The 15403-nt window shown below is 43.6% G+C and overlaps 1 protein-coding gene and 1 long non-coding RNA gene across 3 annotated transcripts; one reads left to right on the top strand and one right to left on the bottom strand.

Annotated features, from left to right (window-relative positions):
• Positions 1-3917: 3917 nt before the first annotated feature.
• Positions 3918-9961, top strand: LOC113579457 (HMG box-containing protein 4-like). Of its 2 annotated transcripts, XM_027013408.2 has the most exons (12): positions 3918-3993; positions 4908-5036; positions 5122-5200; positions 5340-5654; positions 5992-6192; positions 6406-6509; positions 6688-6769; positions 7184-7248; positions 7456-7573; positions 7943-8184; positions 8754-8876; positions 9608-9960. In XM_027013408.2, exons 1-12 carry the CDS (start codon positions 3991-3993, stop codon positions 9650-9652), a joined length of 1506 nt encoding a protein of 501 aa, XP_026869209.2. In that variant the 5' UTR covers positions 3918-3990; the 3' UTR covers positions 9653-9960. The 2 variants fall into 2 exon arrangements, with proteins under 2 accessions (XP_026869209.2, XP_026869218.2); XM_027013417.2 differs by lacking the exon at positions 8754-8876 and having other exon boundaries at positions 9608-9961.
• Positions 9962-11074: 1113 nt separating this feature from the next.
• On the bottom strand, positions 11075-12091 carry LOC118241877. Its single transcript, XR_004776389.1, has 3 exons — positions 12055-12091; positions 11413-11442; positions 11075-11108 (listed from the first exon to the last, which is right to left on the bottom strand). It is a non-coding gene; the product is annotated as an uncharacterized LOC118241877 (long non-coding RNA).
• Positions 12092-15403: the final 3312 nt, after the last annotated feature.

Genomic DNA, 15403 nt, shown 5'->3' with positions numbered 1-15403 from the left:
ACTTTTCTGCTTCTCTTTGGGTTTTTATGACGGGCTGAATTCTTTGCGGCATGGAGTTAACTTAGTGAAAAATTAAATTCTGCATCAATTTGGTTACATTAATTTTTTGCATAGTGGTTGACAGGTCTGCTTTGCAGGATAAAGCCTTGCCATGGACATTTCCACCTTAAATTTTCAACTGACCTGAGATCAGGACTGTTTTCTGGTCATGTCATTCAACTGATGTACCTTTTCTGAAGAAAACCTTTAGCACTCTTTGCTCTGTGACTACATTATCATGAAAAATGATTTCATCACCACCAAACCTATTTCCTATGAACTGAATGAGAAATGTGCTACAAATATCAAAGTATACCTTTGCATTCAGACTGTTGAGGATTGTGATCTCCTCCGATTACTCACCTAATTTGCGACTGTATATCATAAATGAGTGGGGAAATCCCCCCCAACATGTTTATATGTTTTGGCACCAGACAAAAGTTTCCAGGATCATCTCCTTGGCCAATGCAAATTCATAAAGCTTCAGTGAAGATTATTCTCATCAAGTCATCCATTGCTCCATAGCTTCTTCTGTTTAGGTGTTAATGCTGCTTTTCCTTTGGTTTTTCTGTAAGTAAATCCCATTTTACTCCCACAGCCACTCTTACAGTTCTCTCACAAACACTGACTCTAAAATGTGAGGCTCAGAGTGCTGAAAGGGATCTACATGCAGGTTAGGACTTTAATGAACACAGAAAAGACTGAGGCAAAGCATGCAGTCCAAGGCCAAAACAGGGTCAAAACCAGAAATGATGCAAAGAGGAAAAGCAGAGGAACAAAGGGAAATCTAAGGACCAAACATGCCATCCAGCTACACAGAAAACCCAGTAATACTTCACACTGGAGTGAGGCAACCAGAGTGGAACAGGTGCAGATGATTTAAAAAACCCATAGCGCCTGAGTTAGAACCCAGGGGAGAGAGCCCTCTGGAGGCCAAAGGAGGGAATACTCACAATGTCCTGTTCCCACTCATTTGTTTTGATTTATTTTGTGCATTTTCTATTACATTTTCTCAGACGTAACGCTTGAGATGTCTGTCCTGCTGCTTTGACATCTGCCATTTCTATCCTCATGTTTTAATTTTATAACCTTTTCATTTTGTTTAGACTTTGTTTATATACCTAATTTTAGACACAGCTGACTGGGAACAAGCAACATTAATTACAATATTGTGATTCCATGATTTTTGCCAGGGGTTCTAATGGCAGAGTGATCTGGAGCAATGTAAGATGAGCTCTCATTGGCAAACACACATGCATGCTAACAATCGTTTTGTCTTTTAGGCTGTGTTTGGGCTAGATTTTTAAACTGTTGCTCTATCAGTTTATCAGCTGAACTGGGGCACTTTCTGACACTAAAGAAGAAACAAGCCCAAAGATCCTATTGCATCCTGATTCTGTTCTTACCAAAAAAAAAAGAAAAAAAAGAGGAACATTAGCAGTCTTTCAAAAAACAGTAAAAATGGTTGAAGCTGTTAAAACAGCTTTAAGATGAGGGTGTTTTTATTTGTTAACAAAGCTAGTTCTCACAAAAATAGGACATGATTACCAAATTCTGGCTGCATGAAAAATGCTCTATTTAATTTAACTTCAGAATATTCTGTGGCTTTTACCTGAGCTCAGCAGTTAAGTCAAAACAAACTACACTAATTCTGATACACGATATTCATTTTTCCCTTACTTTTACAACACATCTAGTTATCTTTCCAAATCTGTCATTTGTATGATTTTATTCTTTGTAACACTCAGGTTCTATTACCACCATCAATGTTTGGCTGTTAAGTATAATTAGTTTTTAATATTTGGACATCCTTTAGCAGATAGTCTACTTCAGTGCTCTCTGGAAGTCTGTTTACAAAAAGATTTTTAAAAATTTTAAAAATAGCCAGGTGCCCAACTTATTTTTAACAGTTTCAGACATCTATAATAGAGGGCCACAAATATTAACATTGCTTGTTTATAGACTTCTCCATATATTTATTAGTATATGCTAGTACATTATTACATAACATTAGGTACTTACAAGGAATGTCTTACAAGGAATGTCTTGTTCAGTGGGAAATATTGCTTCACTTCTACGATACCAAATGATTAATATCAGGTTCCAGTGAGGTGGTCACAAGTCTGAGTGCTACCTGCATGTTCTTGTCTGTCAGTCTTTTTCATAGAGGATATTTATTCAGCTTCTTTAAGAAAAACATTTGTTCACATATGTAAGTGCTTCTAAACATGGAGATCCACTTCTGTGCATTTTTTCAACAAATTGATTAGTATCTGTTCCTGATCGAGATCTTGGTAAAATTCTAAGACTGTCTTCTCCCTGTGTTTGCTTCTCAGTGCTGCAGAGTACTAGAGTTCAATTATTCCAAGCTTTGTTTCTTCAGGTACCGTTTCAGTATCTGCTGAGAATCTGCAAGTGGGCTGAGTGTGGACTGTTCTTTGCTGAACTGTCTGAATGTCATGCTGAATGTCTGCTTTAGGTCGTCAAGCACACAGCTGTGTCAGATTCTCAGGATGTTGGGCAATGTGTCAGATTCCTTTTATTTAAACAGGGTTGTAAAAATTCTCTTTTTAATTTAATTTACTGTTCTTTTTTCATTTTATTTCCTTTTAATTTCTTACGCATTCAACCTCTGAAGGAACGTGGATGAACCTGCTTGTCGTGCTTCAGTTTTGTTTCCTGCAACAGATAACAAAGAGAACACCAAGAGAGTAGAACGACTCAAAAGTTTGAAAGTCACCACTAGGTGACACTGTTTCTCGTCTTCACTAAATTGTCTCATTGAATTTGTGGTGGCGAATATACACTGCTCATAAAATGAAGGGAATACTTAATCATCGAAGTATAACACCAAGTAAGTTAAACTTCAAGCATATCAGTCTGTCCAGTTAGGACTGTAAATCAGTTTCAGTGGCCACAGACAATTGCTCTTTCCTCATTCTTCCTGACTAATTCTTCTCAACAGTACTGTAGCTTTGCTATCTCTCTTCATAGATGACAGCAGGTACACACTAAGCACACGTGACAGATATGAAAGAGTAAGGGAGACGCCATGGTGAGCGTTATGCTGCCTGCAACATGATCCAGCATGACCGGTTTGGCGTTGGGTCAGTGATGGTCTGGGGAGGCATATCTTTGGATGGTCACACAAACCTCCATGTGATAGCTAACTTTTCCCTGACTGGTGTTAAGTACCAGGACAAAATTGTCAGAGCCACTGTCAGACCTTATGCTGGTGCAGAACTCTGGTTTCGTCATGGTATGTTGGGCATTGTTGCCAGAGTGTGTAGTTCCTGGATGGTGAAAGCATTGATGCCATTGGCTGGCCCTCATGTTCCCCAGACTGTAATCCAATAGGGAACCTCTGGGGCTAGACATCCGATGCCGCCAAGTAGCACCACAGACTGTCCAGGAGCTCATTGGTGCCCTGATCTAGGTCTGGGAGGATATCCACCACGACCCCATCTGTGCTCCATACAGATATGTGGGGGCCATACCCACTACTGAGTCACTGTATGAGTTGCCATGATGGAATTTGGACCAGCCTGTGATTTCAGTTCTTTTACTATTTGGTGCAATATTGAATCATCAGCTCTCAGTGGGATAATGGTTCTGAATTCCATTGATTGTTGTTATATAATTTTGTTCTCAACCAAGTACACAATTTATATCAATAAAGATCTTCAAATTGAATCTTTCGTTCATTTAGATCCTACGTATGATTTAAGTGTTCCCATAATTTTCTGGTGAAGTCCATTTATTTAAGAGCACATGAGCGGGATATTTTATTTTGAGAGCGTTGCCGGGCCACATGTTGGGTATCAGTTACGCTCTCAGATCACCCACTGGGGGCACGACTGAGCTTTTCCCACCATGTTGCGTTCAGTCGAGTAAAAAGCACTTCGGTGGTCAAGATGGCGAAGATAGCTTGAACTTTACGAATGGTTTCTAATGGTACATTCTTTTTCTGAATTGAAATGTTAATTGTCGTTAAAGGCGCAGTGATACCAATGACGTTATGTGCGCGGGAGCGGAAAGCTTGTGGTAATTCTGAGAGTTGACAGAGAGCTATTCTCTTTGAAAGTTAGGCAGCTAGTTAGCTATTTAGCTGGTTAGCTTGCTGCTGCTAGCCAACCGAAGAGACCAAGCTGAGGCGAGCCAGCAGCGCGAGCCGTGGGGCTAGCTAGGTTAGCTAGGTAGCTAGGTTAGCCACGATGCTACCCTGCATACATTAGGAGCTTGTAAGAAGGGGTGTGTTAGCCACGCTACTACCCTAAAAATATTAGGAGCTTGTAAGCTGCTACTCTGCGGACAGGAGGTTGTAAGAACACACCTCGTTTTAGCTGGCTAGGAATACTGTTTTCAAACAAAGGCGGGAAGGCATTGTTTCTGCCTAGCTAGCTTCTCTCCTAACGTTACTGTGTCCATCTAATGCACCCGTCTCTGTTACATTCTGTTAGGCAAGGATAACAGCGCTTCCGAAACGTTTCACGCTGGAACCGTTACGGCAGTTATTAAGTTAAACGGAGGGTTCAAAATGACAGTAAACAATGCACTGCCGGTTTTGCCATCTTAATTTAAATAGTGTTAGTCTATCTCAGTTATACATCCTAGGGGCGGTTGGGACAGTGTGAAGTTTGAAGAGTAAAGTTATGTAATGATCTTGGTTATTTTATGTTTTTGGATCTTTGGTCAGTACAATAAATAAGTAATTTAAGATTTGTAAACTTTAACACCATAATATGGGAACTTTTACATTTGGTTTAACATTTGGTGGTAAGTACAATGATCTTTGTTACTGTAACATCATCTTTGTACAAGAAAAACCTTAGTCTCAGGGTTTTCTGGCATTACCTTATATTTGTCAGATGGAGAGTGAGGTGAGTCTGGTAGCAGGCCGCAGCCAGAGAGAAAAGAGGAGATCTTACAAAGATCTCCTGCGAGAAGAGGAGATCATTGATGCGGAGGTTCGCAAGTCCTCAAAGAAACGTCCAAAGGTGAGGAGACTATGGTGTAATGACAAGTTATGTTTTGTGCCAGCTGTGCCCTGAGCTCACCATGGGCTCTCTGCTGATCCCCAAGGACCCTGAGGGGCTTCCTGCAAGCAGTGAGATTCCCAAGAAGAAAAAGAAGAAGCATGACGATGATTATCAACACAAAGGTAGGCAGGAGAGTGAGTACTGGCCAAATAGCACCAGTTACAAAATGAATTAATAATAACGTATTGCATATATAACATATGTATTAATCATGCATGAGTTCATTAATATAGTGTCCCAATAAAACTTGTCCCCCAACAGATCATGGCTCTGGGTCGCACCACAAAAAGAAGAAAAGGCTGTCAGAGATCCATGGCTCTTCCCTGCCCTCACCTGCCCCCTCCAGCTCCCCCCAGACTGCCGTGACTGCCATGGGTCTCCTCCAGGCCATCACCTCCCCTACGGCTGTGGGCTCAGAACCAAGCCCCACGCTCCCCAAGAAGCCTTCGTACCCTTCTCTCCCCTCAGGGAAGGAGCGCCGGAGAGAGGGCGTGGTGGCACCCAAGTCTGCCAAAAAGAAGCAGCACATAGTACGAGAGGCACTGCCTGTGGTCGGAGAGGAGGTGGAGCTCGAAGGTGAGGCAGGGATGGCGGGAAGCTTTTCGCGTTGATTTCGGGTCTGTGGAGGACGGAACGTAAGGTTGTGCGACATCGATACAATTGTTCATGGAAGCAGCTGCCCTCTGGCTTGCTGATGTTTTGAGAAAATAAAATGTTTGGATTGAGGGGGCTTACAGTTCTGGAGTGATAGTGATGTCAGAATCACAAATTTTATTATTTGCCGAGTACACTAGACGGAAGGATTTTCTCATTTGCTGTTTATGAAAATAAAATAAACAAACATTACACTTAAACACAGATGGCAGTAGCTTCAGCGGTGCATGTACTGACCTATCTTCGTACCATGCCATAGGGCATTATGGGGGATCGTACGATCCGTTGGACGATGACAGCTCTTCCTCGGCAGAGGGCACGGAAAGTGGACAGCTGGTCATTGATGACTCCTTCACGCCATATAGCAAGAAGAGCAAAAAGAGCAAGAAAAGCAAGAAGAAGAAAGATAAGGAGAGGGAGCAGAGACGCAGCAGCAAAAGCACGAAGAAAACAGGAGCAGGTAACCCCTGATCTAATTCTCATTCCTTGTGTCAAAATTGACTGTTGTGGTGACGTGAGGTTTTTTTTTTTTTTTTTGTTTTGTTTTGTTTTTTTTTTCTCTCTCCTCTTTGTTTTGTGTGTGTCTGTGTGTTTGTGTTTGCACTGAAAAATTTGCCTTGATCTGTTGATTTGCCTTTCCCTGTCCATCACATCTCTGATTCCACTGCTGTAGACAACGGCAGCTCACAGGATGGTTTATATGGAATGGGACGATCAGGATTTCACAGTGAGAAGAAGAGAAAGAAAGAAGAGAAGGCCAGGTTAAAGGCTGAGAAGGTAGGGTGGCTGGGTTTGTAATTAAAGGCCCCATCAGGTGAAAATGAGACCACAAGTAAAAGTAGTAAAGAACACATATTATGTTAAGTGATTCCCATGACCCTACTCTCTCTCTCTCTCACTGTCTTCCCATGTCTCTCTCTCTCTCTCGCTCGCCCTCTCCCCGTCTTTCCCACAGGTGAAGCAGAAGGTGCTTACAGCATATCAGATATTCTGTAAGGAGTACAGGATAAGCATCCTGGAAGAGCAGCCGGGTCTGGGTCAGTACTTTTATACTTGCTCAGAGTGTCTGATGAGATTAAAGACCTTAAAGATTAAGATAAAGATTAAGAGAATCATAGCTTGATCAGTACAGCTCAGACATCCAATGTGAGTTATTGCATGTATGTTAACTTATTAGGTAATTGCTTACCTGGTGCATCATGTGTAGGTTATGATTTAGCTTTTTTTGCTACCTCAGTTTTGTCTTTATAGGTCAGTTGAACATTTCACTGCCTTGCCTGGCCTAGTAATTTTATTTTAAAAGAGCAAAATAAAATAAGCATACTGTAATTTACTGTAATAACTGTAATAACATACCCTGCTCACATGCTGCAGTGTTGCTGATGGTACTGTTTTGACACCTGATTCAACCTTTAACCTGGGTTCTGGTTTTGTAATCCTGTTTACCACAGACTTTGGGGATCTGAGTAAGAAACTGGCAGATGCTTGGAAGCAGCTCCCCGAGGGAGACAAACAGGTCTGTGTCACCATGCAATGGTCTACGCAGGATATTCCTTATTAGTGCATCAATGTATATAGTAGTTAAGTCAAGCTTTAAGCATATCAACCTTTATACTGTAAATGAGATTTGTTTCTTACCAGAAGCCTTGCAAAAGGTGTAGGGTCACCTTGTGTTTAGAGGTGCACTGTGTGCTTGTAGTAAGCGCCTTATCGGGTCTCTCAGGTGTGGCGGGAGAGGGTGGAGTATCTACAGCACAAACAAATGAAGTCCGGAGCAGCCGCAGGAAAACACAGCAAACACAGCCAACCCAGACCTGCCAAAGACACCAACAAAACTAAAGGCCAGTAGACGGCACCGTTGTCGACTGCTGAGTCCTTGATCCCACCCCCCCTTAAGCCCTGTATGTTATAAGCATACTTAATGGATGAATCAGTACATCCAGGCATTTAGCATAGCAGGCCAAACCTGCTGCACAGGAAACAAAAGGACCCTGTGTACATTCATTCAGTAAGCATGGACAAATGGCTAATCATTGTTATGTAATAATTATAGAGCTGTAATAATGAGGAGACATGTAGTATACTGTACTGCTGTACTGTACTGCTTTATATAATTAATGCGAAACTTCCACTCTAGTAATGCAAGAATTCCACTCTAAGAGGCAGACTGATGATTTGGACTCAAAACTCTGACCCCACTCCCTCCACAGGTGTTGCAACGTTCCCGGGTGTCGTTACCTCAGCAACAGGAACGCCCACAACAGCAGGTGTCCCCAAGAGGGCGGAGCCAGTGGTTTCCCTGGCGCAGAATGGGGCGGTTCCGGTTCCTGCAACTGAGGCCTTGTCCTCCCCGCTCAGAGACCCGGATGTGGACCCTATCGATGCCGCAGCCCACCTGCAGCTGCTGGGGGAGTCACTCTCCCTCATTGGTCGCAGGCTGCAGGAGACTGAGGTGTGACAGGATTCCATCAATTAGTTCCTCGTTGATTTTGGGCTTGGAACTATAGGACATCTGTTTTCTGGCTACAAGCTCAGTTTAGATCTGCATAGATTTGGAGTGGTTAGAAATATGCCACAGGGACAGCGGTAGCAGCACCAGGTGTGCAGAAAAGGGCGGAGCTAATGATTGTTTAAGGGTGGTGGCAGTAATTAGACAGAATCAGACAGAACTTCACCAAGCCAAGTTTAGATCTAGATTTGCAGTGGCCAATAGTTAGATGAACTGAACCACCAACTCAAGTTTTGAGTACCGCGGTCTGCTCCCTCATGCCAGCAACGTAAAATATCGCTTTTGTAGGCCTGCACAACACTTCAGCTGAGATTGACTTGACTGACGTGAGAGAGACATGTCGTGACATGAGGCATTAATCGTTCATGATTAACTCCTAAACCCTGATCACTGTTTGGGTCCTCAACGTGCATCCAGAAAGTGACCCAGTGTGTCTTAATTAGTACTAAACATTAACTGTTTGTGTGTGTGTGCGTGTGTGTGCGCACGTGTGCGTGTGTGTGTGTGTGTAGGGTATGGTGACTGTCTCGGGCTCCCTCTCTGTGCTATTGGACTCTATGCTGTGTGCTTTGGGTCCTCTGGCGTGTCTCACTGCTCAGGTGCCAGAACTCAACGGCTGTCCTGCTCACATACTGGTACCTGCTCCATGCTGCCCTGTCCTTTAATATACACCCTCTCAGGCCCACCATTAGCCCACGCTACCTGGAACAGGGGGACCACGAGTTCAGAACCCTTGCTATAATGCTATTACACTTGTATTCATTATGTCATAAAGACTCTGGTAACTACTTGCTTATAACTGGTAACTCTTTGCTTATAAAACAGGTACTCGTTATAGTGGCCCATAATGTAGGGGTATGTGGTTATTACAGTAGTTTATATCATAATGGTACCCATAATAACACTAGCTTATAACAGGTGAACTAGTAAATACAGCAGCTTAAATAACAGGGCTGTTGATAACTGTTTCATCCTCAAAAAAGAGACTAGTCCTTCAGGACCACAGCATGGCACAGTTGACTGTTCCCTGTGGCAGTGTGCCTGATTCAGTTACTAATGACCAGTCCTGGAAAGGTTGAATAGGGTCACATCCAGCAAAAAGATCGCTGTATTGCTCTGCTGTGTCGTTGCCCTCTGGGATTGGAGTCAGCCGGCCTTGCTCGGTTAGGGTTAAGAACCAGTTCAGTATCCTCATAGTTTAAAATCAGTTTGGCATGTGCACATTACGTCCTGTGAAAATAAAAGTTAATCGCACTGAGTTAAGGCCCTGCAATCAAGTTACTTATAAACTGAGTGCTCAGTGTTAATGTTTCAATCTTCTCGATTGAAATTGTAGTCTCTAATTGTCTTTTTCTCTTTTCTCCAGTCAAACACTCTGGACAATATAGCCTATGTCATGCCTGGACTCTAAACACTACCAGGATCGTCTCTCACCCATACAAATACACTCTGTGTCCCTCTCTGGATAAAGGACCTTAGCTGATAGCTCCTCACGTTCAGGCTTTTGGTGGCCTAAACAACTGGTTTTCGAGGAAAGGACTTGAATTGCACATTTTTGCACTGGACAGACCACAGGAACATGTCTACTTTTAACATGCTTCTTAATCCATTGTTCCATTTTTATCCTGTTTTTGTTTTTTTTGTATTTCTGTTGGTGTGTGTTTGGTTGTTCTTTCAATTAAAAGTATTTTAGCGATCTCTTTTAAATGATGTGCAGCTGCTCTGATTTTGATATTTCTGTGTATTTAGAATGGACAAGTCACTCATTCACTGTTGATAGTTGCTCCAGATTTTATTAGTACTTCAAAAACAGTTATGCAGAGAAGTAATGTTTGGAGCAAGGTTTGATCTGTCTTGTGCTTGGGAGGAGAAGCGTCCAGAGAGTTTAGACTGAGTTTATGCGCGCACACGCACCCCCCCCCCCCCCCCCCCCCCCCCCAAGAAGACGAGGGAAACTGAACAAGTAGTACTAGATTCTCTGTCACTGCACACAAGTACCCATATTGCTTTTTCTTTTGTGCCATTTGTAAAACATCTTTTAGTGATAGCCATCATGAGGCTTTTGTAGATCCGTGTTTAGACGGTGTTGGTTAGTGGTTAGTTCAGTGTCTGATTTTAGAAAGATCTTCTAAAGCCCTTTAAATAAGGAAATCTTAAGTCTGGATCTGTTAATGCTAAATTCTGTGTTCAGTTGAAATAGCTTAGCCATTTGTTTAACACATCCTTATGTTGCTAGGTAACCTCTGGCTACACACTGACTTGAAGAAGTGCCCGACACACAACAAAACAAAAGAATACATATTTGATTTTTGAGGAGAATTCATGTTTGCTACTGCAGTTCATGTGCATTATTTGGTCATTTAAGTTTCCCCTAAGAGGCGCTGAGGGGTTCTGGTAGCCAGGTAAGAAGTCTTTTCGAAACCAGTGTGAGCTGTCATTTCCAGTGAGGCCTGAGTGGAGAGCAGGGACTGGCTGGTGTTGAGGAAGTACGTGTTGTTTCTCACAGCTATTGCGTGCCGCTCTGATTGAGCAGCAGGTTTTGGTACCGGGCACATGACTCACACATGACAACTGTCCACCTCCACCCAGCATCAGAATGTATGGAAGGCAGTGAACAATGGTTATTTAATTCACTGTAGGTGTGTGTGTGTGTGTGTGTGTGTGTGTGTGTGTGTGTGTGTTTGCTGAGGAGCGCATGCAGGTGGGTGGAGACAACCGGCTGTTTTTTTGTTTGTTTTTTTCCTCCAAGATTCCAGACAGAGAGTAGAGGGTGGGGGGAATGGTACTCCTGGTGTGACACAGCCAGCTGCGAGGCTCTGACAGGCCACACTACAGTGAAAGAGGGCAAGACGAGAGACACTGCCCTGCTGAAGAGAAGAAAACATGGATTTGCTGTGTCGGGGTAAGAAAAGTGAATTCTGCCTTTCATATTTTGGGTGACTAACATTTAACAATTACATTAGTAGTTAGTTTATTTGATGAAAATGAATGATCTGTTTGTAAGTAATGGGTGCTAGAGTGAAAATAAGACTACATTTAATGGCTTTAATGTAGCTACATAAATTACACAATGCGTTTTATTTGCAGGATTGAGTCTACCCGTACTGGACTTTATTAAAGTCACTTTAATTACGTGTTCCAGCTGTCCACATTGTTCTCATACTTTCTTACCTTAGACACAGGACAGGGTCATGTGGAGAACTGAAACAGTGGATGAGATGATGAGAAAAGCTTTTTAAAGAATTGAAAAAGCACATGTGCTTTTTAAATAATTGATTAAGATCTAATTGAGGCACAGGTGATTTTTAAAGAAGTGATTAAGATCTGATTATGAGGCACAGGTGTTTTTTAAAGAATTGTTGTCACTATAGTTCTCTGCTACTAATTTAATGGTTTAAAAAAACAGCTATTTGAAGCCTTTAAAGACACATAAAGCCCAATAATGCCAGTCATTACTGCATGAAAGACGGATGTAAATGGTTGTAGATGGTTGACATTCCTGGTTTGACATATCACAGTAGGGTGGCTCTAAATACCTTTCAGGAGTATAGTGATACGCAGAATCATTAAAGTGAAGATCATTCAGCAAGGAGCAGGTTCCATCCAAGTGTGTGTGTGTGTGTGTGTGTGTGTGTGTGTGTGTGTGTTTGTGTGTGTGTGTGTGTACGTACGTGTTTGTATGTGTGTGTGTACGTACGTGTTTGTATGTGTGTGTGTGTGTGCACCCCTCCTTGCTGAATGTCGTTGAACAGGCCTGACAGGGTGCTTAATATGAGACTGTGTGTCTTAGTGCAGATACCTGGAAAATTATACCTCAACGTATACTTGAAGTTTAACCCACTACTTGGTCTGAAACGAAGTGTGAAGCAGAGAAGGACCCACAAGAAGGACACCCCTACACACACACACACACACACACACACACACACACACACACACACACGCAGTAGGGTGAATATAAATACCTTTCAGGAGCATAGTTATGTGGAGAATCATTCAGCAAATTGAAGTGAATATCATTCAGCAAAGAGCAGGATCTGTGCAAAGGGGTGTGTGTGTGTGCGCGCGCGCACGCGTGCACCACTACATAGCTGAATGTTGTTGAACAGACCTGACAGGGTGTTAAATACGGGAGTGTGTGTGTATCAGAGCAGATACCTGGAAAGAACCTCCTACTTGGTCTGAATACAACCTGTGAAACAGACCCACAATACCCCCCGAGAAATTCTGCGAAGGGAGATCAAGACTCAAAGCTTTCTAAGTCAACAGCCTTTCGCTAAGCAGTTAGAACAGACTCGAACTCCATGCTACCCTATTTTATTCTTTATATTTCTTTTGTTTTGTTGGTTCCTCTTAATTTCTTGTATTTTAGTTCAAGTTCATCCAAATTTGCTCACCACAGCTGATATGAAGCAAGCTTGCCTTGCTGTGTTGATTGTGACACCTGACCACTGATACCCTAAACTCCTCCTTCTTAAGGGCCAATGCGGAAAGGCCTAGGACTCTCTAACTGGGCCAGCTCCAGAAATCCAGTCTCATGGATCAATAACCCTAGTTGTCTCGTTACTGGCCCATATTGCTTGTGCAGGGTCGAGCCAGCAATGTGACGGAAAACGAATACTCTCTTTCAGTGCCGTCCAGGCGATATGATGTAGTAAATATGTTTGTACACCCCTGCAGTAGTGAATATGTTTGTACAGTAAATAATTTGGGCACCCCTGCTGTAGTGAATATGTTTGTACAGTAAATAATTTGGGCACCCCTGCTGTAGTGAATATGTTTATACAATAAATAATTTGTGTACCTCTTATCCACACTTTCCAGATGATCATGAGGAACGGCGCAGCAGTCTCCGCAGCCTCCCGGAGCTCCGCCTGGTCCTGGTGGGCAACATCGGCTGCGGAAAGACCCTGACGGCGGACACCCTCCTGGGCCAGAGCGCGATGTCTTCACCACTTGTCACGTGCAGGCAGTGTGAGGTGAGGCACGGCGTGTCGGCGGGCCGGCGCCTGGTGCTGGTGGAGACGCCACGCTGGTACTGGAGTGGTCAGAAGGTGGAGGACAGCGTGCTGCAGGAGACCGAGAGGGCGCTTGCCCTGACCGCGCCCGGCCCCCACGCCTTCCTCATCCTGGTGCCCGTCGGCCAGTTCACAGAGATAGAAGGGCGGGTGCCGGGCCAGCTGGAGCGCGCCTTTGGACCGGGGGCGCTGGCACACACCCTGGTCCTGCTTACCTGCGGCGATTACCTGTTGGGCCGCGACCAAGAGAACTACCTGAGGCGGGAGGAGGCTGCCCTTATGGCCATGGTGGAGAACTGCAGCGGACACTGGCATGTGATTAACAACCGGCAGCCGCAGGAGAGGCAACAGGTTGCATCTCTTCTAGAGAAGGTCAGAGAAGGATGGGTTTCTGCCTGCTAAGTGTTAAGTCACATACACTAATATAAATGCTAATTTACATTTATGGCATTTAGCTGATGCTTTTATCCAAAGCGACTTAACTTATGACTGAACTTGAGCAGTTGAGGGGTAAGGGCTCAAGTTGAGGGCTCTGGGGCCAGCAGTGGTAACTTGGTGGTGATGGTGAGGGTCAACCTTCCCATTACTAGTCAAGTAATGTACCTTAATCCCTGAACTACCACAGCAGTTAGTTTACATGCTAATGAAACTGACGGTCCCTGATTACATGATAATAATAGTTTATGAATGATAACAGAATTCTTAATTAATTTCAGTGGTGCAGTGTTGATGGTGGGTTTATAATTATAAGTGCTTTTCTTGACAGCTTCTAGGCATTTTCTAGATACAGTGAGGGATGAAATAATGCTATAAATGGCCCTTCTTTATTGAAATTGGTTTTGGAACAAATTGTTCAGAAATAGACCCCTCATTACTACACTAAAAACATTTTCAGGGAAAAATCCCTACAGTGTACTAAGACATGCATTAATGTCTTTCTAGTAAACTCATTTTCTGTCATCTGTTAAATTTAGCCCCCAGAGGGGTCATTAAGGGTCACTCTGTCTGGTCACCTAGGTGGAGCAGCTAGTGGAAAGGAATGGGGGCTGCTACCTGCAAAGTGCCATCCAGAGAGAGGTGGCGGCATGCGCTCAGGAGAAAGAGCAGGAGCTGCAGAGGAGACGCAGTCTCCAGAAGGAGAACATGGTGGAGTCTGACCACAGCATGCCGGCATACAGCTCGTGGAATGGAGCGACTTGGAAGGAGGAGTTTGGGAGGATGGAAGGTGCAGGAGAGAGAAGGATGAGCAGGAGCACGGAGGAGGAAGGGGGCGGAGTGACCACACAGCACTTGGCCAATGGTCTTCACTCGCAGCCACCGCTGTGGGAACCGGAAACGGGTTTAGCTGAACACGAGCAGTTGCTGAGGAGTTCCAGTTTCAAACTGAATAAAGGTGCAACAGCTCACACTGATAACTGAGTTAGCTTCATTGTTGATCAGAGTACATGGTCCATGCAATTCCACAAAGTAAACTTGGTCTTGGATTATCAGAGATTCACTTTTCAAATGTTTTTGATTTCTCTGTAAAATCAGCAACATTAGACTGTAATTTCATTTCATATGAAAGGCCCTGGCCATTGTGCACAGATCTGATATATTTCTCAACATCCAATATGTTTATTATGAACAACTTGAATTCTTTGTTCACAATATATATTTCCTCACCACTAGAGGGAGCCATTCTCAGTAAAATGACAGCGACCAAAGCCGACCAGAACTTTATAAGCAAAAGTAAGTTACAACCCCCTTAAGATGTAGTACATTGTCTTTAGACTTGAGCCTGTTCCATTTGATTTGTAAGTCAACACCTTGTGTAATGTGAGGACATTTCTCTAGTTTGCACCCTCCCCCAGTTTTTAGCTTGCAGTTGGAAAGTGCACTTGCTGTTCAGTGACTGCAGGATTTGCCAGAGCTTCTACACTGAGCAGTTAAGTGGTTTAGTATCTCACTGGCATTTTGTCTTTTCTCAGTTCACCATCCCATCACCTCTACAGGCGACACCAGCCCTGCTCCGCCTTCGCCCAAAGCCAGCGTTGTCCCTTCCTCTGCCTCCGCTTCCTCTACCTCCACTTCCTCTGCCTCCGCTTCCTCTACCTCCACTTCCTCTACCTCCGCTTCCTCTACCTCCACTTCCTCTACCTCCG

This window comes from Electrophorus electricus, chromosome 1 (assembly GCF_013358815.1).
Source record: "Electrophorus electricus isolate fEleEle1 chromosome 1, fEleEle1.pri, whole genome shotgun sequence".
In the NCBI taxonomy this organism is placed as follows: domain Eukaryota; kingdom Metazoa; phylum Chordata; class Actinopteri; order Gymnotiformes; family Gymnotidae; genus Electrophorus; species Electrophorus electricus.
The sequence above is the reverse complement of the archived record's forward strand: the minus strand, read 5'-3'. Positions and strand labels throughout refer to the sequence as shown.

What these genes read in the sequence shown, in the direction of transcription:
- LOC113579457 (XM_027013408.2), top strand. An exon ending in CGATGATTATCAACACAAAG is followed by an intron (nt 5,201 to 5,339) that starts GTAGGCAGGAGA and finishes GTCCCCCAACAG; the next exon opens with ATCATGGCTCTGGGTCGCAC. An exon ending in TCCCCGAGGGAGACAAACAG is followed by an intron (nt 7,249 to 7,455) that starts GTCTGTGTCACC and finishes CGGGTCTCTCAG; the next exon opens with GTGTGGCGGGAGAGGGTGGA.